The sequence below is a fragment of the Lissotriton vulgaris genome, chromosome 7 (genome assembly GCF_964263255.1).
Source record: "Lissotriton vulgaris chromosome 7, aLisVul1.2, whole genome shotgun sequence".
Taxonomy (NCBI): domain Eukaryota; kingdom Metazoa; phylum Chordata; class Amphibia; order Caudata; family Salamandridae; genus Lissotriton; species Lissotriton vulgaris.
The window spans coordinates 818,867,546-818,891,319 of NC_141695.1; the positions used below are offsets into that span (position 1 = coordinate 818,867,546).

At 49.5% G+C, this 23,774-nt stretch overlaps 1 protein-coding gene across 1 annotated transcript in view; it reads left to right on the forward strand.

Annotated features, from left to right (window-relative positions):
* The window catches only part of DNAH17 (dynein axonemal heavy chain 17), a 15,539,113-nt gene that overhangs the window by 10,774,833 nt on the left and 4,740,506 nt on the right, over positions 1-23,774 (forward strand). Inside the window, exon 56 of the mRNA XM_086931082.1 lies at positions 21,929-22,195. Within this exon, the coding sequence (XP_086787208.1) occupies positions 21,929-22,195 (267 nt within the window). The remainder of the gene's footprint in view (positions 1-21,928; positions 22,196-23,774) is intronic.

A 23,774-nucleotide genomic window follows, 5' to 3' on the forward strand; every position in this document is an offset into this window, starting at 1 on the left:
GCACACATTTGCAAAACATTATTGTCTTGATGGTCAAATGCGCAGCGATGGGCACTTTGCCCGTTCAGTCCTGCAAGACTACTTAGTCTAGGTCATGATTCCGCAACCCACCTCCGGGATGCTATGGCTCAGGTATCTGATTCAAAGCTAAGGAATATGCAGCTAGAAGGCTCTATGAGATGCACAAGTTACTTACCTTCGGTTACGCATTATCTGGTAGAGACTCTATCTAGCTGCAGATTCCTTGCAGCCCCACCCATTCCTCCACGCTTTACGGACTGATGTAGTAGGTCTAGGGTTACTCCCCATTCAGGGCCCTAGTTTTGCACACTATTATATCAGTCACTTCGTGGCTCTCTGCTTCTGGCGTGGAAAAAAATGAAAAGTTCTGGCATCCGTGTGCCTGGATGGTGCCTATATAGGCACCGACGATGTCAAGCTGAGCTGAATAGAGCCACCCGACGTCGCGCGCAAGGGGTATTGCTCAGCAAAAGTTTCCGGGTCCAGCCTGATGCCTGGGAAATTCAAAGGTAAGGAATCTGCAGCTAGATAGAGTCTCTAGCAGATAATGTGTTACCGAAGGTAATTAACTTGTTCATCTGATAGAGACATCTAGCTACAGATTCCTTAACTTAGAATATCCCCAGGCATCAGACTGGATCCGGAAAACTTGTTCCCCTAGCAGTACCTTTGCACGCCGGGGGCGGCGTCACCTGGCTCGTCCTGACGTCATCCACGATGTGACATCAATGGAGACATATAAGACCCCCTCGGCGTGCTGACATCACTTTTTCTTCTTTTCCGCTTCCCAACCCGGATTCGGAGTAAGACGCTCCTCTGGCCTGTTTTCAGGCTTTCGCGATGCCATTCCCGTCTGGAACAGTGTGCTGATGCCTGTGGGCTTCAAATTGTGCGTCCTGTTCGCAGCAGTTCTCTTCCAGGGGATCCTCATCAATAGTCATAAGCATTAGAATATTCCCGCCCATGCGCGGGACCCTGGAAACACTATATTATATGTTCCCCACATATATATGCTCATATATATATAAATACGTGTATATTTAAAAACATGCAATAGCAGCCAAATAACATCAGAGCTGAAATATGCTGTGAAGAATTTCCACCATACATGAATAATAAGCATTAGAAAATGAGAAACAACACCAAAGATTGTTTTAATGCTCAGAAAGCAGTAGAAATTCTCATAACTCACCGGAAGCATAGGAAGCTCCCAGGCTGCATTGCAAACACACAGTCTAAAAAGACTGTAAAGCTAACCTGTAGCTGAATAGCAATAAACTGACACCGTACCTTTAAGGCACCCATGACCCCCTGTATCCCATCATGCCCCAGGGGTGACAGTTAGGTCAGTTGTTCTTTCCGGCTCCTTCAGGAAGGATCCTGGTTACACAGCTCCACTAATTTTCTGTTTTCTGACAGAAAATTACTCTCTTTGAACAACTTTTTTCACTTACTTTGACATTTTTCATCTTGTCAAGTAAGGATCTGCCTTTTTAAGTCAGTTTACTGGGCTTTTTCAGTGGAAAATACCTTCACTTTTTGATAAGTGTCCTTCTTGTGGTAACAAGAAAGCAAAATCAGACAACCTTGATGTTTGTATCCTGTGTCTGCCTGAAGAACATGATCCAGGCACCTGTCCTCACTGCGAGCACCTGTCAGGAAGAACTCTCAAAGACAGGGAGAGAATTCGCATCTATGGCCTGGCTCATAGGTCATCCAGAGGAAGGTCTCCGGGGAAGAAGGGTTCCAAGAAGACTAAAACATCTTCCAAACACAAGTCTTCCATCCCTTCAGCCTCAGCGTCAGGCTTGGCGCTGAGGAAAGAACCACTGGTGGATCGTTTGGCATCAAAAAGACCGTCGACGGCGGGCTCGCCGTCGAAAAGAAGAACAGGTACGTCGACGACGTCGAAGGATCCAATTCCGTTGTCGAGATCCCCTCCGCCGTCATCAACCGGGCGACGATCGGCGTCGAAAGATGTGACTCCGCCGCCGTCAACCGGGCGACGGTCGGCGTCGAGATCAAGGGCCCCTCCGCCGTCGTCAACCAGGCGACGATCGGCGTCGAGGGAGGTCATTCCTCCGCCGTTGTCATCCAGGCGACGACCGGCGTCGAGAAGTGTGACCCCTCCGCCGTCGTCCAAGAAGCGGCGTTCGGCGTCGAGGACCAAGACCACTCCGCCGTCGACAGTAAGTCGTCGATCGGCGTCGAGGATGCAGTCTCCGTCAGTGTCTCATCGGCGCTCGGCATCGAGGGTGTCCAATACCCCTCCGCCGTCATCGCACAGGCACTCGACGTCGAGACAGAAGGCTCCGTTGATGGCTGGTCATCGCCGTTCGACGTCGAGACAGAGGACTCCGTCGACGGCTGCTCATCGCCGTTGGACGTCGAGGCAGAGAGCTCCGTCGACGACTGGACATCGTCGTTCGACGTCGAGAGAGAAGCATCCTTCGACGACTAGTCATCGCCGTTCAACGTCGAGGCAGAGAGCTCCATCCACGGCTAGTCATCGCCGCTCGACGTCGAGAGACCATAGATCATCGCATGGACATTCAAAGTCGAGATTGTTTGACCCGCCGACTCCCCGAAGGCGTTCGGCGGTGAGGGAACGCTCGACGTCGAGCATTCAGATGTGATCATGGTAACGGAGTCAGCATCCCATCATTCCACTTCACGGTCCTCTGGCTCCTCAACTGCATCTTCTAAGTCCAGAAGTCCTGTGCGCAGATCTCCTGAGCGTCGGCCAGATCCTTCGGCCGAGCAAATCAGACTATCGCCTAGATGGTACAAGTCTTTGGACCATTGGAGAGATTCTGGGGCTACCAAACGGATGCAACAATATGCCAGCTCACAGCACAGGTCTCCTCTTCAAAATCTGGTAGAGGAGATGGACAAGCGTAGTCCTCCCAGGCGCAAATCACCTGTGAGAACACCAACCAGATCTCCCAGAAGGTCTCGATCTCCCAGAAGAAGACCTCGTTCAGAAGATCAGATAAGATCTCGCTCTCCTAGATGGGAGGAGCGTTCAAAAAGATCATGGGAGAGGAAACACAGTGCTCACCGTAGACGTCGACGAACTCCGTCTACTTCATCTACCTCTTCTACCAGATCTTCCAAGAGGGACTACTCCCCTACGTTGACAGACAGTCCTACGTCCAGATCCTCCCCAGTGGATGACATTGGCACGTATCTGGATGTCCTGCAAAGAGGAGCACTGAAACTGAAAATTGAAATGTCTGTCCGTCAGGTTACAACGACAGTCATTTTTGAGACTCTACACAAAAAAGCTATCTCCCGTCCACTGCTGCCTTTAGTCCCGGGGATTATGGATCCTGTCAAAGAGGTTTTCCTAACTCCAGCAACAATTAGAGCGGTGCCAGCCCGCATTCAGAAGAAATACAAACCGGCCTCTTCTGGCCTGGTGTTTGTAAGATCTGACCCTCCAGCAGACACTGTAATTGTGGCAGCGGCGAGGAAGACGCACGCAGTTGCTGGTTCCTCTTCAGTCCCATCAGACAAGGACAGCAAATCTCAAGACTCCTGGGGTCGCAAGGTTTGCAACTCAGCTGCATCCACTCTTAAGGTGTCTAGTGCGGCTGCACTTCTGGGTCGATACAACAGAGCCTTATGGGACTCCATGGAAAGGTTCAGATCCAAACTGCCAAAAGAAGACCAGCAGGATTTTGAAGAGACTGTTACAGAAGGATGTCTGGTGGCGAATCAGATGATAAGCACGGCTGCAGATGGTGCTGTACTTGCGGCGCATTCCTATTCACATGGGGTTTGCGCCAGGAGGTCAGCCTGGTTGCGCCTCACAGGTCTGAAGCCAGATGCTCAGCATTGCATCCTTAATCTCCCCTTCTCGGGTTCCGCTCTCTTCGGGGAACATGCTGACGAAGAAATGACCCGAATGAAGACGGAACTAGACACAGTGAAAGCGGTGGGTTTGGAGAAGAAAAAAGAATTCAAACGTCGCTTCAAGACCAACAGGGGGAGAGGGGCTCAACAGAGGATTCAAACCCCTCAGTGGTCCCAAAATAAGAACCAGGGGAAATCCCAGTTCCGAGGCAAACCCGGCAGAGGTAGAGGAGGTCACCAACAATCCTCTAATACCACAATAGGAGGAAAGGCCTGAACAGTGGCTTCCTCTGGCGCTGTTACCCACTCCAGTGGGAGGAAGTGATTCACAACACCTGGCAGAGTGGGTCAGCATCACAAAAGATCAGTGGGTGCTGATTATACTGTGCAATGGATACAGACTACGTTTCCGAGCGCCTCCGAAGAGCATTCCTCCAAAGAGCTCTTGCCCTCACCAGCTAAGCTTGCTCCGAAGAGAGGTGAAAGTCCTGCTGCAAAAAAGAGCAATAGAAGAAGTTCCTTATGCTCAAAGAGGAAAGGGAGTTTACTCCAGATACTTTCTTGTCCCCAAAAAAGATCAGGAGGACAAGTTCAGACCAATACTCGATCTGCGACTTTTAAACAAAGTCATCATCATAGAAAAGTTCCGCATGTTAGCGCTTCACCAAATATGCCCAAATCTTCAAGCCGGAGATTGGATGTGTTCGGTGGATCTGCAAGATGCGTACTTTCACATCCCAATAGCTCAACAACATCGCAAGTACTTGAGGTTTGTCGTAGGGAATAAACACTACCAGTACAAGGTGTTACCCTTCGGGCTCAAGTCCGCACCACAAGTCTTCACCAAATGCATGGCAGTGGTGGCGGCTTTTCTTCACAAAAAGGGACTCTTCATATACCCATACCTGGACGACTGGCTCCTCAAAGGCTCATCTCCGGTACAGGTAACGCACGATCTACAACTGTGCCTGCACCAGTTGCGCAGGCTCGGCCTCCATGTGAACTTGGAGAAATCAGTCCAGCGGCCTACACAGTCCATCCACTACCTAGGCTCCGTTCTGGACACAAGAGTGGGAAAAGCGTTTCCTTCGGAGGAGAGACTTTTTTTCCATGAGTCAGAAATGTGGGATTCTGCTAGAGTCTCGGTTTCCAACAGCCCGACAAGTAGCATCCCTGCTGGGTTCCATGGCGCCCTGCATTTTTCTCATCCAAAACGCCAGGCTGAGAATGCATCCTCTACAGCAGGCTCTAGAGGACCAGTGGGACCAAGCGACAGGACGTTGGGAAGATCGTATCACTCTTTCCCAAGCGACGAAAGATGCCATCAAATGGTGGACTCAGAGAAAGAATGTACTGGTGGGGGTACTGTTTCACCAACCTCTTCCATCCCAGTCTATAGTGACGGATGCCTCTCTGCAAGGCTGGGGAGCGCACATGGGTTCGCTTCAAATTCAAGGCCAGTGGTCTGCCCAGGAACAGACATACCACATCAATATGCTGGAACTCAGAGCGGTATTCCTGGCTCTCAAAGCTTTCTTTCCAGCGATAGAGTCCAACTCAGTCCTAGTTCAGACGGACAATACGACCACCATGTTATATCTGAACAAACAAGGAGGCACAAGAGCTCGCCAACTCTCTCGAGAGGCTCAGTCAATCTGGCATTGGCTTCTCTCTCGAGGCCTCACAGTAGTGGCAGTGCACCTTCCAGGCGAGTTAAACGTAAAAGCAGACGCACTCAGCAGGCACTTCGAAGATCAGCCAGACTGGGTGCTAAACGACGAAGTAGTGGAAGAGCTTTTTCGTTGCTGGGGTCGTCCAACCATAGACTTGTTTGCAGACGACGAAAACTCCAAATGCCACGCCTTCGCGTCCAGGTTCCACCGGCCAGGAGCGCAGGGGAATGCTGTACTGATGGATTGGTCAGGGACATTCGCTTACGCGTTTCCTCCCTTGGCTCTGATTCCGAGAGTAGTTTCCAAGCTCCTCAGGTCGAACATGAAAATTATCCTGATAGCTCCGGATTGGCCGCGGCAGTGGTGGTACCCGGACCTTCTACATCTGTCTGTGTGTCCACACAGACGACTCCCTTGCAGGCCGGACCTGTTGAGCAAGATGAACGGGAGGATAATGCATCCCAACCTCCCATCACTGAACCTAACAGCATGGCTCCTGAGGTCCTGCAATATGGACATTTGAACCTACCTCCCGAATGCATGCACATTTTAAAGGAGGCTAAGAGGCCTTCCACGAGAGCGTCCTATGCGTTCAAGTGGAAAAGGTTTTACTTATGGTGTAGGGATCATCACTTGTATCCGACTAAGGGGCAGGAGGACATCATCTTGCCATACCTCCTTTCCCTGGCAACTGCTGGTTTGAAGTACACTTCTATTAGGGTGCATTTGTCAGCCATAGTAGCATACAGAAAATCACCTGATCAGATTTCTTTCTTTCAGGTTCCAGTGGTGAAGGACTTCCTCCAGGGGTTAAAAAAAGTGTATCCCCCTGTGCGAAACCCTTCTCCTCCATGGAAATTGAACCTGGTTCTATCCAGGTTAATGTCACCTCCTTTTGAGCTCATCCACAAGGCCTCCTTGCAACATCTCTCTTGGAAGGCGGCTTTTTTGGTGGCGATTACCGCTGCGCGCAGAGTAAGCGAGATACAGGCGCTCTGTGCGAAAGAACTGTGAGAAGTTGGCCTGATATATGATGCTCACTAGTTCTAGTGATCACCTTGTATCAGTCCAAACAACCCTTATGGTGATTGGTTGTAAGTCAACCTTATAGACCAGATATCCTAGTAGCGTGGACAAAAGCAGTCTTTAGGCTAAACTCTGAATGGCATGTGAAGCCAGCTGTTTTACCACATATAGGGCCCGATGTAGGTAAAAGGGATTTTCCGAATTCAAAATACCGAGGCGGGCCGAATCGGTATTCTGAAATCGGAAAACGAGATGTAGCAAAAAAACAGCTAAACAATACCGATTCGGTCGGCATCGGTAATGTGAATCGCTACGTACCGATTCGGCACGGACCGAATCGGAAAGTACCGAATCGGCTACCACCGAATCGGAAATAGCCGAATCGGCTACCACCGATTCGGAAATAGCCGAATCGGTAAAAGCCGATTCGGCAATTACCGAATCGGAGGTATGAAAACACACCCATGGGCAAAAAGCCCATAGGAATGCATTGAACAAACCGATTCGGTAAAATCGAATCGGATTTTACCGATTCGTTAAAATCCGAATCGGTAAAATCCGATTCGGTAAAAGCCGATTCGGTAAAAGCCGATTCAGCCAATGAGGTGGATCCCCCCTCCCCCACCCAAACAGGGAGTGGCAACCCTGGCAGGTGCAGCTAATTAAGAACTTTCTGGAGAGCCAGCCTGAGCTGAACACTCACAGTTAGCAGCAGTGGGAGTAGGAGGTAGAGAACTGTTGAGAGCAAGATGGCAAACCAGAGTGAGAGCCAGAAGTCCAGCCAGAAGAGGAAGCCAAAGTTCAGCAGCATCGAGCTGCAGGTGTTGGTTGAGGAGGTGGTGAGGGTGCACAGGCAGCTATTCGGGAAGCTGTCCCTCACTGTGCCGGACAGCACCAAGAGGAGGCTCTGGAGTGAAATCGCCGAAAAGGTCAATGCTGTAGGTGTCACCCCCAGGTCCCTTGATGAGCTGAAGAAGCGCTTCTACGATATCCGCAGCCTGACCAAACGTAAGATGGCTGAGATCCAGAGGCAAGCTGGAGTGACAGGTGGAGGCAGGAACTCCGCGCCACCCCTCACAGAGCTGGAGGAACTGGTGTCCAGCACCATTGAGAGGGAGAGCGTGACGGGAATTGGGACCCTGGACAGCTCAGCCAGAGCTACAGCTACAGGTAAGAAGCATGCGCATCATGACACACCCTACCAGACACCTCCCCATTAGACACAATGCACAGCCAAACCCCAGCCCAGTACTGTAACCAACATACAAGAGACAAGCATCATGGTATATGTAGTCAGCAGAAGTTAGCAAAATATGGCAGTGCAGAATCACAAGATAGGAAACAGTGGAACACATTCTAAGGAGATGCAAGGACATGTGCAATGCTTTAATTGTACTGACTCGCAGGGCCTAGCACGAGTCAGGCTGCCGAGGAGGAGGAGGACAACACCATTGGGCTGGGTATTGAGGGAGACCTGGCAATTGACTATGATTTACTTCACTCCCCACAAATGCCGAGCACACCCCCCTTGCTGTTCTCCCCAGAGAACTCCCCGACAAGGGACCACCATCCACCTACACCAGCTCCTGCCACAATTATGGCTGTGGCTCCAGTAAACCCTATCCTGGGAGCAGGGGCTCAGGCCCCGGCCAGCACGACACCCACATCAGTGGCACCCCAGCCCACTCAGCAGGCCGGCAGCAGCAGTACCCGGCGCCGTGCCATTCCCAGCACTGCAGCGCCAGCTCCGGAGGGCAGTGTCTTCCTGGGCCTTGAAGGGAATATGGTGAAAATCCAAAGGCAGCAGGCGAAGTCCATCATGGCCTGCCAACGCCAGCTCCTGCAGCACAACCTGCAGATGGGGGAGATGGTGAAAGGTTTCAAGGCCTTTGTAGATACCAACAAGGAGGTAGCAGCAGGTCTAGGCAGGCTAACCACTGCCATTACCCAGTTATGCGGCAGACTAGAGGAGCATGAGCTCTCGCGCAGGCGGGATGCCCGCGTGCAAAACCGCTCCATAAGCCGCCTTGCTGCTGCAACGGCGCAACTCTGTCAGCGCGGTGCCAACATGGAGTCAAGTCTCACCCAAAATACCGCCGAGATAACAAGGGGAATGGCCCGCATCACTACAGCAATGGAGGCCATGATTATCTCAAACACTGCCGCAAATCCTGCCCTGGACCTGGGGGATGCTGGGGACAGCAGCAGCCGCAGCAGCCCGGCCAGCGCTGCGTCAGAGCCACGCAGGAGCACCAGGCGCTCCGCAGAAGCCGCAGGACATTCTGAAGGGGGTGAGGGACACCCCAGTGGGGCTGCCAAGCGCTCAAAGAAGTAGGCTTGCAAGGGCGGGTGAGGCAACCTGGACCTTAGACTTTTGTTTTCTTTGCTATTACACTTTTTTTTTGTTGCACATCAGTGCAGTAACTGTGTTGCAACAGTATTAAAATTTGCTTTTCACCACAACCATTTACCTGTCTGTGCATCTGTACTCACTCAGAAATAGTTTTCTGTAATCTCCTCACGTCTGTATCTGCCATCACTTGGCGTAGACACCCCAGCTGGCTGTGTTAGTGGCACAGCTTCGTCGTCGTCATGGTCCTCGTAGTCAGACAACTCCACCTCAGTGCCCTTCTTCACCGCAAGGTTGTGTAACATTGCACATACAGCTATGATCTTGCAGCAGGTGATGGGGGTATACTGCCTTGCACCTCCACTCTTGTGCAGGCATCTGAATCTACTTTTCCAGATGCCAAAGGTCCGTTCGACGACATTCCTTGTGCTTTTGTGGGCCCGGTTATACCTCCTTTGGCTGGGTGTGGAGGGGTTGAGGTAGGGGGTGAGTATGAATGAGCGGAGGGCATATGCACTGTCGCCTGGAAGGGAAAGGGGTAACATTACACACATGCATACATGTATTACACCTAGCTACTTTGTGTTATGGGGGTCTGATGATGTGTCTCACCTAGGAGGTATCCTTCACCAAATTCCCCAGCCATCAGCCGTGCATAGATGCCGCTCTGTTGGAAAATATAGGAGTCGTGGGTACTCCCTGGGAATTTTGCTACCAGGTCTGTGATGGTGCACTTCGCATTGCAGATCACCTGCACGTTGATGGTGTGCGTAGACTTCCGATTGCGGTATATGTATTCTGTGTCCGCTGGTGGGCAAATCGGAATGTGCGTGCCATCTATGCAGCCAATGATTTGGGGAAATTGTGCCATCTGGTAGAAGTCAGCTTTAGTTTGTAGCAGTTCTGCGTGGGTTGCAGGGAAAGAGATGTATTGGTCCATCCTGTGTATCATGGGGTCAAGGAATGTGTGGAAGAACCTTGACAGGCTGCTCTGGGTCACCCCTCCTGCCGCTGCAACTCCACTTTGATAGCTGCCAGACGCAAGCAGGTGTAGGCTGCATAGCACCTGGGCGTGTGCTGGGATGGCGTGTGCCCTTGGGGTGGGATGGTCCAACAATGGTTTGAGGTCCCTGATGAGCTCAAGAATGGTGTCAGAGTCCAGCCTGTATCTCTGTAGGATCTCTGCCTCTGTGAGCATGAACAGGGTTATCCTCTGTCTGTAGACCTGTTCATTTCTTTGCCATTCCCTCTGTCCTTCCTGCTGTAGCCGTAGCCGCCTCGCAATGACATAAAAAGCTGCCATCCTGCAAGTTGCAATGCATTTTGGGGCTGTTTTTATGGGTTGGAGTTGGTTACCACCTGATTGTAATCCATGGTAAATACCGAGTGAATTCTACCGATTTTGAGCCGAAATCGGTGTTTCTGTGCCTCCCTACATCTCCCCATCTGTCCGATTCGGGGAATTTCCCGATCGGTGATTCAAACGAATCGGTAGGTTCTCCGATTCGGCTTATGTCCGAATCGGTGTATCTACCGATTCGGTACATGGACCGAATCGGCTTGATTCCGATTCGGTGTCACTACCGATTCTGTACATGGACCGATTCGGATAATTTCCGATTCGGTGTCACTACCGATTCGGTACATGGACCGAATCGGATAATTTCCGATTCGGTGTCACTACCGATTCGGTACATGGACCGAATCGGTTATTTTCCGAATCGGTGTCACTACCGATTCGGTACATGGACCGAATCGGTGTTTGCATCCGATTCGGTGTGTTACCGATTCGTTACATATCCGATTTTCGGTATGTACGTATCGGATTCTTTTCCATTCGGTACTCATTCCGAATCGGTTTTCGCTCCGATTTTGACTTTTTTCTTTGCCCTACATCTCGATGGCTGTATACCGATCGGTAAGGGCCCAAAATCGGTATTTTCGGCCGTTACCGATCGGTAACGGCCTACCTACATCTGGCCCATAACCCCTTGAATACCAAGTGAAAGGACACCACACGGGTTGTTATGAAAATAAACATATATTTATTAACTGACATACACCTCTGAACTCTTTATGAGGTCAGAGGGCTAAGCACATGACAATACTAAAAAGGAAATACGAGTTCGCACAATATTTACAAGTGCGCCTTAGGGGCACGACAAACCATATACTCAAAACAATGGAATGCGAGGAAAGAAAATACTGTAAGGAGATCCAGAGGCTGGAGGATCGCTGGGACTACGCTACAAACTAGGTAAGTAAGGAGCAGGAGGCCCACGGGACTCACGTGCAGAGTAGAAACTCTCACGCGGGATGCGTACCAACGTCTATGGATCTTACAGTTTAGAAAGTTACGGATTCCGAACGAACCCGGCTGGATGGAGGGAAAACAACAGTGGACCTGGACACTAGGATAGTGTACACAGACTTCAGCACCTAGAAGCTTTAGTTACCTAACCCACAGGCTGCGGGTGCATACGGCTGAAGTTGCGTCGGGTTTGCTGCGTTGATCCCGGTGATGCCTGAAACAAGGAGTTGCTGGCAGGCAGCCAGATAGAGGAGTCCGGTGGTTCCAAGGATGGAACTTGGAAGAAGATGTCCTGAAAGGGAAGGGGACAGAGTCTCGGTCACTAGCCAGTGACGGCGCTGGAACCAGGAGGGAACCAGATGCTGTCGCTGCAGTCAGGTGAAGGCAGGGTCGCTTCTCTCTGTAGCTGCGCGGACCAGGAGCTGCTCTTCATGACCAGGCTGAAGGCACGAGCTGTCCCACGTAGTCTGCTGCTGTTGGCGGTGTTGGATCGTCGATCTGGTCAACAGGCCTTGGCTAATGCAAGCCATGCGGTGGAACAAAGATGGCGTCTGGTGCGGACCAGGAGGTTCTGGGGTGCTTCTCGTTCACAGGGAAGCAAGGGCCAGTCTGGGGGACCCGACCAGCAGTGTGGGATTCTTTGGATCGTCGTCTCAGAGGTCACTAGCAAGCCGGCAAGTGACCAGACAACAGGACAAGCAGCAAAAAGGAAAAAGGGCCCCACGCAGATCTCGTGGATACTGGGGGGCTGGTCTTTGGTGCAGGAGCTGCGTCGGTGTGGGGCTTCTCAAACCCCAATGCACTCACTCGAGGATCCCTCAGCGGTCGTGCTGGAAGCACTGTGCAGGTTTCTCAAGATGGCCTTCTCCACGTTGCTCGTCGCACCCACGGGTCCCAGCTGTGCTGTGGATGTGGGTAGAGGTCAGAGAGGTCTGGAGGTCCGGGTCTTGTCGAGCTGGGTCGTCGGATTCCAGGATGGAAGGACTTTGCAGCAAACCGCACAGGAACTTGATGGTGCCTGCGAAGCAGGATGGTCACTCCCTGACCATAGGGGAGATTCTTCAGTATTCTGATGGTTCAGGAGGGAGAAGGTCAAGAGTTCTTCGTAGAAGTTGTCAAGAGTAATCTAACTGGGAATGGGACCAGCTCCTACCTTTATTCAGCTAAAGGGGGCTGCACTACGACTAGGTCCCTCCTCCGGGTGGGACCAGGAAGGGGGGTGGTTACACCCCCTTTCCTTTGTCCGGTCTTGCGCCAGCTCTGGGGCTGGAGTGCCCCAGGAACTGGTTCTGACCGGTGTATGCACAGGACACCTTGTGTGCCCCAGGCATGTCTCATTCCTTTCAGCCCTGTCCTACCTAATACACAAATTCCTGTCTGGGGTGGTGCTAGCACCTCCCAAGGCAGGAAACCCTTTGTCCAAGCCTCCCTCGCTGGAAGGACTCCCAGCAGCAGGAGGTCAGACTTGTGTCTGTGGTGGCAGCATCCATTTTGTGATGCTGAGGCTCGAGTTAATTTAACCGGGGTTCACAGTTACATACATGTCGTGTCCCTCTAGAAGGGTGGAATGCTACCCCCGTCGCCAGAATTGGCGAGGGGGTAGTATTTCAATTCGTATGACAGCTTACTCGACATGTTTTGATAATGCTATACCAAAGTTTGCATTTGACCGCGAGGTTCATAATGCACTTAAGAGTATATGGTATAGCGTTATCATGGAACAGCTATTAGGACTTGGGCCCGCAAGCTGCAGACGGGCTCAGCTCATGCCAGAGCACCATCTCACATAATTCCAAGCACTCTGCCTTCAGGATTGATAAGGCCTGCCATAGGAGTGACTGATAGGAATATATGTGTCCATTTTAGAGTTAGATATAGGGATACTATATCTAAAGCAAAGGGTGATTACACCACCTTGCCCCAGCTGATTGATCAGCCAGTTGTGTCAGATTTGGATGGCCAGCCAGGGGTGGCATAATACATGCTGCAGCCCCTGGTAGGCCCTGGGTACCTAAGGTACACTGTACAGGGGCTGATAAGGTGACTCAGTATCCAATTAGATATGTACCTATGGTACATGGAATCCATTTTACAGAGAGAGCAGTGGGCCTGGGGTCCTGAATAGCAGGCGCCCAGGTCAACTAAGTCGAAAAACCAGCAAAACACCAGGCAAAACGTTGGGGGCAACCATAGTCAGATATCCACCTTTCTACAAGGACCATATACTGTTTCCCATCACAATAGAGTAGTCCTAAGGGCTCATCCATCTTTCTTGCCTAAAATCATTTCTGATTTTCATATAAATCAGTCCATTTCCCTCCCTTTGTTTTTTCCAAATTCTACGACCCCAGCCGAGCGGTCACTTCACTCCTTAGATCTTAAGAGAGTGCTCAAGTTCTATTTGGAAATGACAAAAGGGATTAGGAAAATGGATCAGCTGTTTGTGAACTATGGTTCAATGCGGACAGGTTTTCCAACGGCCAAGAGGTCCATCTCTAGATGGATTGTCTCTTGCATTAAATTGCAGGCAAGGCAAGCCTTTGTTGAGGTCACCCAAAGCGCATTCCACTAGAGGAAAAGCCGCGACGGTAGCTTTCTTGCATGACATTCCAATGTCAGAAATATGCAAAGCTGCTACCTGGAAATCAGTTCATACCTTTACGAGGCATTACTGCCTCAAATCTGATTCCAGGGCCGATACTCAAGTAGAGCAGTCCTCCTTGAGGAATCTGTTTGGGTAGCCTATAGCCTACTCAGACTTGTTGATGAGATTACTGTCTTATCATTCCTTTGCCCGCAGGGAAGAGGAGAGGCTCGCTATTCTATTCTAATGCTTATGACTATTGATGAGGATCCCCTGGAAGAGAAGGATTAGTTACTTACCTGTAATCCTAGTTCTCTTCCAGGGGTATCCTCATCAAAGTCATAAGCAACCCTCCCGCCTCCCCGGGCAAAGGATACTCTTTAATAAGGAGATATAGTTAACCTATTTGTTACTGGGTTTGTTTTCAGTCTCCGAAAAGAACAACTGACCTAACTGTCACCCCTGGGTCATGATGGGATACAGGGGGTCATGGGTGCCTTAAAGGCACGGTGTCAGTTTATTGCTATTCAGCTACAGGTTAGCTTTTCAGTCTTTTTAGACTGTGTGTTTGCAATGCAGCCTGGGAGCTTCCTATGCTTCCAGTGAGTTATGAGAATTTCTACTGCTTTCTGAGCATTAAAACAGTTTCTAAACAATCTTTGGTGTTGTTTCTCATGTTTCTAATGCCTATTATTCATGTATGGTGGAAATTCTTCACAGCATATTTCAGCTCTGATGTTATTTGGCTGCTATTGCATGTTTTTATATATATATGTATTTATGAGCACAAAGTTCCTCCTCTGTCTGCTCTGCGCTCGTGGTCCCAGCCTCCGCGCCAACAACAAAAAGGATACGGACCACAAAAGTCAGCAAATGTTGTTATTTATTTAGCTACACAGAACCAAAACCAATATATGTATTTATATGTATATAAGTATATATATGTGGGGCACATATAATATAGTGTTTCCGGGGTCCCGCGCATGGGCGGGAATATTCTAATGCTTATGACTTTGATGAGGATACCCCTGGAAGAGAACTAGGATTACAGGTAAGTAACTAATCCATATCGATGACGGATCCACATGAAATCTGTATGTGGTGCTTGGGCGAGCACCACGACTCAGCCGAATTCGACCCCTGCCGGCAGTTGAAGCCAGAGTCCCTGCTGGAACGGTAGATGAAACTGTTGTCTGAGTCCTCGCGATGCCTGCTTCCGTCGCCAGTGGAGGACTCCAAAAGTCACAGTTCTTCCTCCCACGCTGAGGTCTCTGCTCGGAAAGGATCCTGGAGTCATTCCCGTGGACGTTGTTTGCCTGACTCAGGTAATCACTAGAAGAAGTCACGAAGGTCATCGACCTCGCACAAGCGTGACGCTAGGAGCCGCTGCTCCTAGTCTTCACCGGACGTGAGCCCTCAGGAGTCTACCCCCGCCAATCCACAGTTTCCAGGTGCTGGGGCAACTCGCACCCAGATGGGAGTCTATTCCAGGGCTCTGCCTGCCATCTTTGGGTAAACTCCTCTCCCTGGGGTGCCTTTGGGCCTCACACGGGGGTAGGGACTCAGGTCGGGGGTTCTCCGGCGGGTTCGCCCTAGGCGCCGCCCAAGTGCCTCGACTCCGGTCCTGAAGTCGCTGCGACGTCCGGAAACAGCCCGGATGGGTATCCCTCTCTGACGTCTAGTGCTCCTGACGCGTCTTTGCACAGTCCTGCGGGACTTCCTGCATCATTGTTGGATGTGGCTGCAGCGTGGAGTTCGACTCTGAGTCAACTCCGTTCCTTCCCGCTGGCTCCGGCCTTGGTGGAGGTTGGATCATCACCGGCCCGGCACCGGATGGACAAGCCCTCTACGGAGGCCATCGACGCTAATCCGACGCCGTCTGTTGGAGGACGTGACCTCAGTGGGCTCCCCGCCTGCACAGGTGTTCCCATGCGCCAAGGAGCAAAGTCCCATGGGGCACTGGCCAGCTCATTTCGCTGCAGGGCCTCAGTCACTGGGAGGACGGATTAGACTGCAACCCTCGCCAACAGATGAATTGCTGTCTCCCCCTTGGATGGCCACGGAGGCCAGCGTTGACTTTGCGAGGGCAGTTAGTAGGGCTTCACATGTCTTACAAATGCAGCTGCCCTCTTTCTCCCTGCCTTCGGATCCTTTGTTGGATTTTCTTCACCAGGGCTCGGCAGATGTGGAGCCTCTTTTGCCCTTTGGCAGCTCATTATATGATGTCCTGGGGACTTGGGCCAGACCCTCGTCTGGTGACCCCGTGGCTCATGCTGTGGCGCACCACCACCGATCAGATTCAGATGACTCTGCCTGTTTGTCCCTTCATCCTAGGGCTCATGGACTGGTAGTCCAGTCTGCGCTTCATTCCTCTCCTCCACCGTTGCTTCCTCCCCCTTTGGGAGTCTAGGTGGTTGGAGTCGTGTGGCCGCAATGTTTTTGCATCCACCAGCTCCGGCCTTCGATCCCTAAACACAATCTGCATGTTTGCTTGTCCTACTTCTGCCCTTTGGGACTCCATTGAGATACTCCTTCCCTCTTTGCCGGAGAGCCCTCGTGCTGACCTGCTCCAGCTTGTTTGGGATGGCCGTGACATGGTGAAGTTTACCATCCGGTCAGCCATGGACACCACTGACTCCTTAGGTCGAGCTATGGTCAGCTCAGTTTCCCTGCTTTGCCATGAGCGACTCAGAGATTTGCCATTTGATGGGGGCCCATTTGTTTGACAACCATGCCAATCATCAGTGCAGCATCTCTTTTCAGGATTGCATTGACTTTCGGGGTTTTAGTTCCCTATGGTGTGTAGGAGAGTAGGGTCTGCAATCCTATGATCACCCCAGATTTTTGCTTTTTGCTTCACTGGTTTACAACTTTCCCTGGCGGTGGGCCTGCTAATCAGACCATCAGCCTAGCTGTTCTCTCTCTAAATTGACATGTGTACCTTAGGTGCATTTACCAATTGGTACTGGGCCACCTTATCAGTCCCTGTACCCAGGGCATAGGTGTACCCAGGGCCTACCAGGGGCTGCAGCATGTATTATGCCACCGCTGGCTGGCCATCTAAATCTGACACAACTGGCTGCACGACAGCTGGGGCAAGGTGGTGTAATCACCCTTTGCTTTAGATATAGTATTCCTATATCTAACCCTAAAATGGACACATATATTCCTATCAGTCACTCCTATGGAAGGCCTTATCAATCCTGAAGGCAGAGTGCTTGGAATTATGTGAGATGGTGTTCTGGCATGAGCTGAGCCCATTTGCAGCTTGCGGAACCAAGTCCTAATAGCTGTTCCATGATAACGCGTACCATATACTCTTAAGTGCCTTATAATCCTCGCGGTTATATGCCAACTTTGGTATCGCTTTATCAAAACATGTCGAGTAAGGTGTCATACGAATAGGAATACTAACCCCTCGCCAATTCTGGCGACGGGGTTAGCATTCCACCCTTCTAGAGGGACACGACATGTATGTAACTGTGAACCCCGGTTGAAGTTAACTCGAGCCTCAGCATCACAAAATGGATGCTGCCACCACAGACACAAGTCTGACCTCCTGCTGCTGGGAGTCCTTCCAGCGAGGAGAGCTTGGACAAAGGGTTTCCTGTCAGGGGCGGTGCTAGCACCATCCCAGACAGGGTTTTGTGTATCCCAGGTAGGCAGGGCTGAGAGGAAGGTGACATGCAAGTGGCACCCCGGTGCTCACTGTGCATAGGCTGGCTCAAACCAGTTCCAGGGGCACACAAGCCCCTGAGCTGGGGAGAGACCGGACAAAGGAGTGTGGGTGTAGCCACCCCCCTCCTGCTCCCACCCATGGGCAGGACCTAGTCGCGTACCAGCCCCTTTCTTTAGAATAAAGGTGGGAGCGGGGACCCTTCCAAATTAGATCATCTTTGAATCCTGAAACTACTTTCCACGAAAGGAACTCTCAACTTCTTCTCAAGATTTCTCCCTTGTGACTAAGGAGTAGTCACCCTGCATCAGCAGGCACCCACTAAGTATCTTGCGGTTTGCTGCACGTCCTTCCTCCGGAACCAGACTGACCAGCACGACGAGACCTGGACTCCCTGCCTTCTCTGACCTCTACCTGCCTCTACAGCACAGCTGAGAACCGTGGGTGCGACGAGACCAGAGGACCCGGCTATGATCAGAACCAGCACGACACTGATCCAGCATGACCGCCGAGGGACCCTCGAGTGGGTGCACTGGGGTAAGAGAAGCCCCAACCCCAAGCAGCACGAGCACAGAAGTCCAGCCTCCCAGCATCCACCAGATCTGCGTGGGGCCCTTTTGCTTCTGTGTTGCTTGCCACGTTGTCCGGTCACTTTCCCGTTGGCTAGTGACCTTCCAGACGACGTCCTACGTTTGTTTCACCGCTGATATAGCTCCTCTAGACTGGCCCTTGTCTCCTCTTGAAGGGGAACTTCCTCGGACCCTCCTGGTCCACTCCAGACGCCATTTTGTGTCGCCACGTGGGCTTGCCGTAGCCAAGGCTTGTTGCGTCTTTCAACGGATCCTGCATCGCCAGCAGCAGACATCCGACGTGGGACAGCTTGCAGACCTCCAGCCTGGTCGACATCAGCGCCCTAGTACGTGCAGCGGCAGAATCCAGTGTCACCTCTTCACCTGGCTGAGTGACCTCGTCCGGTGCCGTCCTGGTGCCCACCTAATCACTGGCTAGTGATTCAGAACTTGGTCCCCTCTGCTTACAGGTATCCTTCTTCACTGATCCATCCTTGGATCAGCCCGGAACATCTTCACTGGTCGCCTGCCAGCAACTTTTACTTCAGGCTCCTGGTTCGTCAACGAGGATTCCCGACGACACTTGAACCCTATGCAGCCGCAGCCCCTGGGCTAGGTAAACCGAGCACCACGGTGCTCCAGCGTAGAACCACACTCTAAGTGTCCAGATCCACTTTCGTTTTTGACCTACCTAGTCGGGTTCGCCCGAGAACACTACCTTTGCATTTTACTAGCCTCCATAGACTTTGTCCCGCATTGCGCGTGAGAGTTTCCACTCTGCACACGACGTCCCTAGGCCTCCTGCTTCTCATCTAAGGGTTCAGTATTGTAGGCCTAGCGGTTCTAAAGCCTCTGAGAGTAGTTACTTACCTGCTAGTAGTTCGCATTCCACTTTTGTAGTATATAGTTTTTCGTGCCCCTCGGGCATTTGTGTAAATTGTGCGACTTGCAGTATTTCTTTAAAAGTTTTGTATTGTGCTTAGCACCCTGTCCTCATAAAGAGTCCAGGGTTGTTGTGTTATAAATAAATATCCTTTTATTTTCATAACAACTTGTGTGGTGTCCTTTCACTTGGTGTTCAAGGGGTATATGTGATGGTATAACAGCTGGCTTAACACGCCCTCTAGAGTTTAGCCTAAAGACTGCTCTTGTCCATGCTACTAGGATAGCTGGTCTATAAGGTTGACTTACAACCAATCATCAATAAGGGTCGTTTGGTATGATACAAAGTGATCACTAGAATAGTGAGCACTATATATCAGGCCAACTTCTCACATGGTGGATCTGTGTTTTTGGGTGAAGGTGTTGTCACTGATTTTATGTTTATGTCTCTGAGCCCAAGAGGTTCGTCCCAGAAAGATTGAATGGCTGTTCAGCCAGAGGTTTTTTCCCCTTACTTTACTGCAGCTGGTCCAGCTGTTTATGTGTTTCTTTTGACCTCTTCCTATGAGGTTGTCTCAAGAGGTGTTCCTTGCTTTTATAGGGATGTGCCGTACCCTCTGTGTATGTTTTATATAATTTGCTGCCATCTTCTCGGACTTGAAGAGGTAATGAATGCAGCTTCCTGGATCACAGGGAGTAATAAGGGGCCCAACAAACTCCTTCTAATGAGATTTAAAGTATTTAATTTAAGACTCTGCCAAACAAATCTAATTTAAGTTACCATTTCAAATACATATTGGAGCACAAATTATTTTTTTTATTAAGGTGCATGCCAAACAGCCACATCAAACTTGTTGCTCGGTGTCCCCACAGCTGCTCGGACAAGATGCCTGACTACAAATACCTCTACCTAAATGATCTTCACTTCCTTCAAACTGCCCTGCCATCCCCAAGGCAGACTTATCCCTGCCCGCCAAGCTTGCATTCTTCACATTCGCCACTGACCCACAGCTTTTCAGAATGCCATCATATTTCGTCATTGCACAACCTTCCCTGATCAGACACTGCACCCTCGCATTCTTAGCGCGTGCAGGTGCAGCCTCTCCCTTATTCACAGATGCCCCTCCTTTCCCAGGTGTTCACTTCATGCATAAAAAACTTGCACCATCCTTTGTTAAATCCTGCCATCCAATGCCCGTATATAGTAACACTTGCTTCCTCAATTCTGCTCTATCGCCTATCGCCTCAGTGCTTAGTTTGGGGAGGTAAGGTACATTGGAACACTGAAAGCTGCTGTCACTAGAGCAACACAATTTATTTCTAGATCATCTGCTTTTTAAAAAGGTCCTTTGTCTGTCGATTTGGAACTGTCGGTCATAATCTGATTCTAAAGGAATTAAATTATAATGCCACGCCTTGTTTGTATTTTAAAGAATGCAGCATAACATGCCCCAGCTTGCCTTCCCTCTGTAGTTCGCTGCACCCTCCATTTTACATCCACTACATATACGTGTGATATAGCTAAAGCAACACAAATCTTGGTTGACATTATTCACAATGTTTAACCCCATGCAGGTTACTCCCACTTATGGGTTTGTAAAATAAATGTCTAAACTCTAGTAAAAGTTTATTGTAAAACATTGAGTAAGTCTTATGTGAAGGCGTTTCAGACCTACATTTGTTTACAGTTTAACCATTAAGTGTTTGGTCAATGTAGTAAACTAATTGACTGCATGCTGTTTGGTGCTGTTTAACTCCTTGTTTCATCCTATTAGTTTATTGTAAGTTCTTGGCCATTTAATCGATCTACTTTGTTAGGTTTCACCTAAAACAGCGTGCAAGACATATTGTGTACAAGGGGCTTGGAGCCCGCCCATTGCTTACCATTTATTGATTTGACACATTTCCAACCCACACCACATAATTCAACACCAATCCACAAAATCCAACTGCACACCACATATTGAAACTACATAACATTCTACTCCACAACTCAAAATACCATTCCACCTAATTTAACTCCATACCACACAATTCTACTCAACATAATTCCTGTACACTCAATACCACATAATTACTATCCTCATAATTCCACTGCACGCCATGCCACATAACAGCCAAAGAAAAATCCACTCAACACAATTCCACACCACACAGTTCCACAACTAATAATTCCAATTCACACCTCTATACACCAGATAAATACACTCCAAAACACATTGGTAAAAGACATTTTCATTTACAACACCAATAGCGCTAACGCAATCAATTGCAAGACCTATTGCATTTCTAACGCTTGTTTGGTAAAGCAGTCACTATATATATTTAGGCTACTGATTCAAAAAATGAACAAGTTAAAGCCTTTTAGTTAAATCATGACAATGAGATAATCCAACACAGATAGCGTTCCTGACTCTGGGTCCCCAGACAAAGCTACCAAGCCAAGAAAGCATTTTTTGTAGGGTGTCACACCCCAAACAACCCCCTGATGCTACACCTAAGACTTCGAGACCAAAATGCTCCTGTGCTTGCCAAACATCAGAATAGCCATTCCGTCAAGAGCAGGCAACTTAGATGGACAACAAGGTCATCATACAATCATTTGGAAGGGACTGACTCAACATTCACTCTAATTATATTTTACGTATTGGAAACATTAGATCTGCCTACAGACAGCTAAATCCGTCTCACGCCAAGACTTAAAAAGATAACAGAGCAATTATTTAACTTGCATTTTACTTTTATTGAGAAAGATTCAACAGGTATAGCAGAGGGGTGCTTAAATGTTTACAGCTTAGTTTAGTAGCGTTGTGCACCATCTTTCTGTTACAAGTTGGGGTATGAGTCGATCACAAATTAGTAACAGATAGTAAATATCATGATAAAAGAACCAGAATTGCTACAATTTAACAGTGTTTTCTCACAAACGTTTAATCTTGGTATCTTTCTCCACTTCTCCACTTTGTTCTTCTCCCCAGGTTGATCTTGCTGCTCAGTACATAAAAACAGCTGTGAAGAACGTTGGGACTGTTTTTTTAATGACTGACTCTCAGGTCGCTGAAGAACAATTTCTGGTATTAATTAATGATCTCTTAGCCTCTGGTGAGATCCCTGGTCTATTCCAGGATGATGAAATTGAAAACATCATCACCTCCATGAGACCACAAGTAAAGTTTCTTGGATTACCAGACACACGAGAAATATGCTGGAAATTCTTCATTGATAAAGTTAGGAAAGAATTAAAGGTAGATTGTTCTTTCAAGTGTAACAGTCACGATTGTGTTTGCTCCTCTTATTTAGATCACTTATATATCGATAGATAACTGATGAGATTAGAATTGTAATGCGTATTTTTTCCTATTGACCACCTAATGCACTCATCGGCCAGTGTTTTTTTAAATATACATTGTTCACTGTTTATTTTCATATTCACTGTGCTTTAAAAGATAATTAATAAGGTCATTTGAAAGCTGAGTCATATAACCAACTCCTTTCCCTTAGACCTTTCATTTTTTTAATATCCATAATCAAAACAAGCAACGGCATAGCCAATAGGTCTCGCCTTTGGGACCTCATATCTAAAGCAAAGGGTGATTACACCACCTTGCCCCAGCTGTCGTGCAGCCAGTTGTGTCAGATTTGAGTGGCCAGCCAGGGTGGCATAATACATGCTGCAGCCCCTGGTAGGCCCTGGGTGCACCTATGCCCTGGGTACCTAAGGTACACTGTACAGGGACTGATAAGGTGACTCAGTATCCAATTAGATATGTACCTAAGGTACATAGAATCCATTTTACAGAGAGAGCAGTGGGCCTGGGGTCCTGAATAGCAGGGCCCCAGGTGAACTAAGTCGAAAAACCAGCAAAACACCAGGCAAAAAGTTGGGGGCAGCCATAGTCAGATATCCACCTTCCTACAGCCACCCTCTGGACTCTGCCGGACAGGAAGGCTTTAAGAATGTCAAGAGCCTTCCCTTGAACTCCGCAGGCCTTCAACCGGTCAAGTAAGATCCCGTGGTGGACCGTGTTGAAGGCCGCGCAGAGGTCCAGCAGCACCAGGGCAGCCCTTCCTCCGGCATCGGTCACCGCTCTGATCTCCTCAGTTGTTTTAATGAGGGCAGATTCCGTGCTATGGTAAGGTCTAAAACCATGTTGAGAGGGGTCCAGAGATTGAGAGGCGGCCAGAAAGGAGCTTAATTGGATGTTTAGCACCTTTTCTATTAGTTTAGAAGGTAAAGGGAGCCTTGCTATAGGGTGATAGTTATTTGGGTCCCTGATATCCAGGTTAGATTTTTTAAGTAGGGGCAAGATTGATGCCTATTTCCAACATGCTGGAAAACCTCCTGACGCAAGCATTTTGTTAAAGATGGTCACCAGCGATGAAACTACCGGATCTGGGGCCATTTTCATCACAGCCACCGGACAGGGGTCTGACGGAGCACCTGATTTTGCTGCTAAGAGTAGCCGCCTAATTTCTTCCCCATTTACTGGCGAGAAACTATCGAGGATTTGTCCTGAGGATAACTGCATAATGTTTTCTGGAGAGGTTGCCTCGCTATTCTGCCTCTCCTGGCAAGAGAAGGCTTTGAAAATAGTCTCAACCTTACCTAGAAAGAAACTGGCAAGATCTTCACATAATTCAGAGCTTGCGGATATGGCCACGGGAGCCGGGTCGGCCAGCGCTGCCACCGTAGTAAACAGTTCCTTCGCGGAGTTCTTAGCCAAGTTTATCCGATTGGTATAACACTCTTGTTTTGCCTTCACCACCGTTTTTTTATATGTTAGGAGACTTTGTTTAAGCCGACTTCTGTCACTTTCCCTGTAT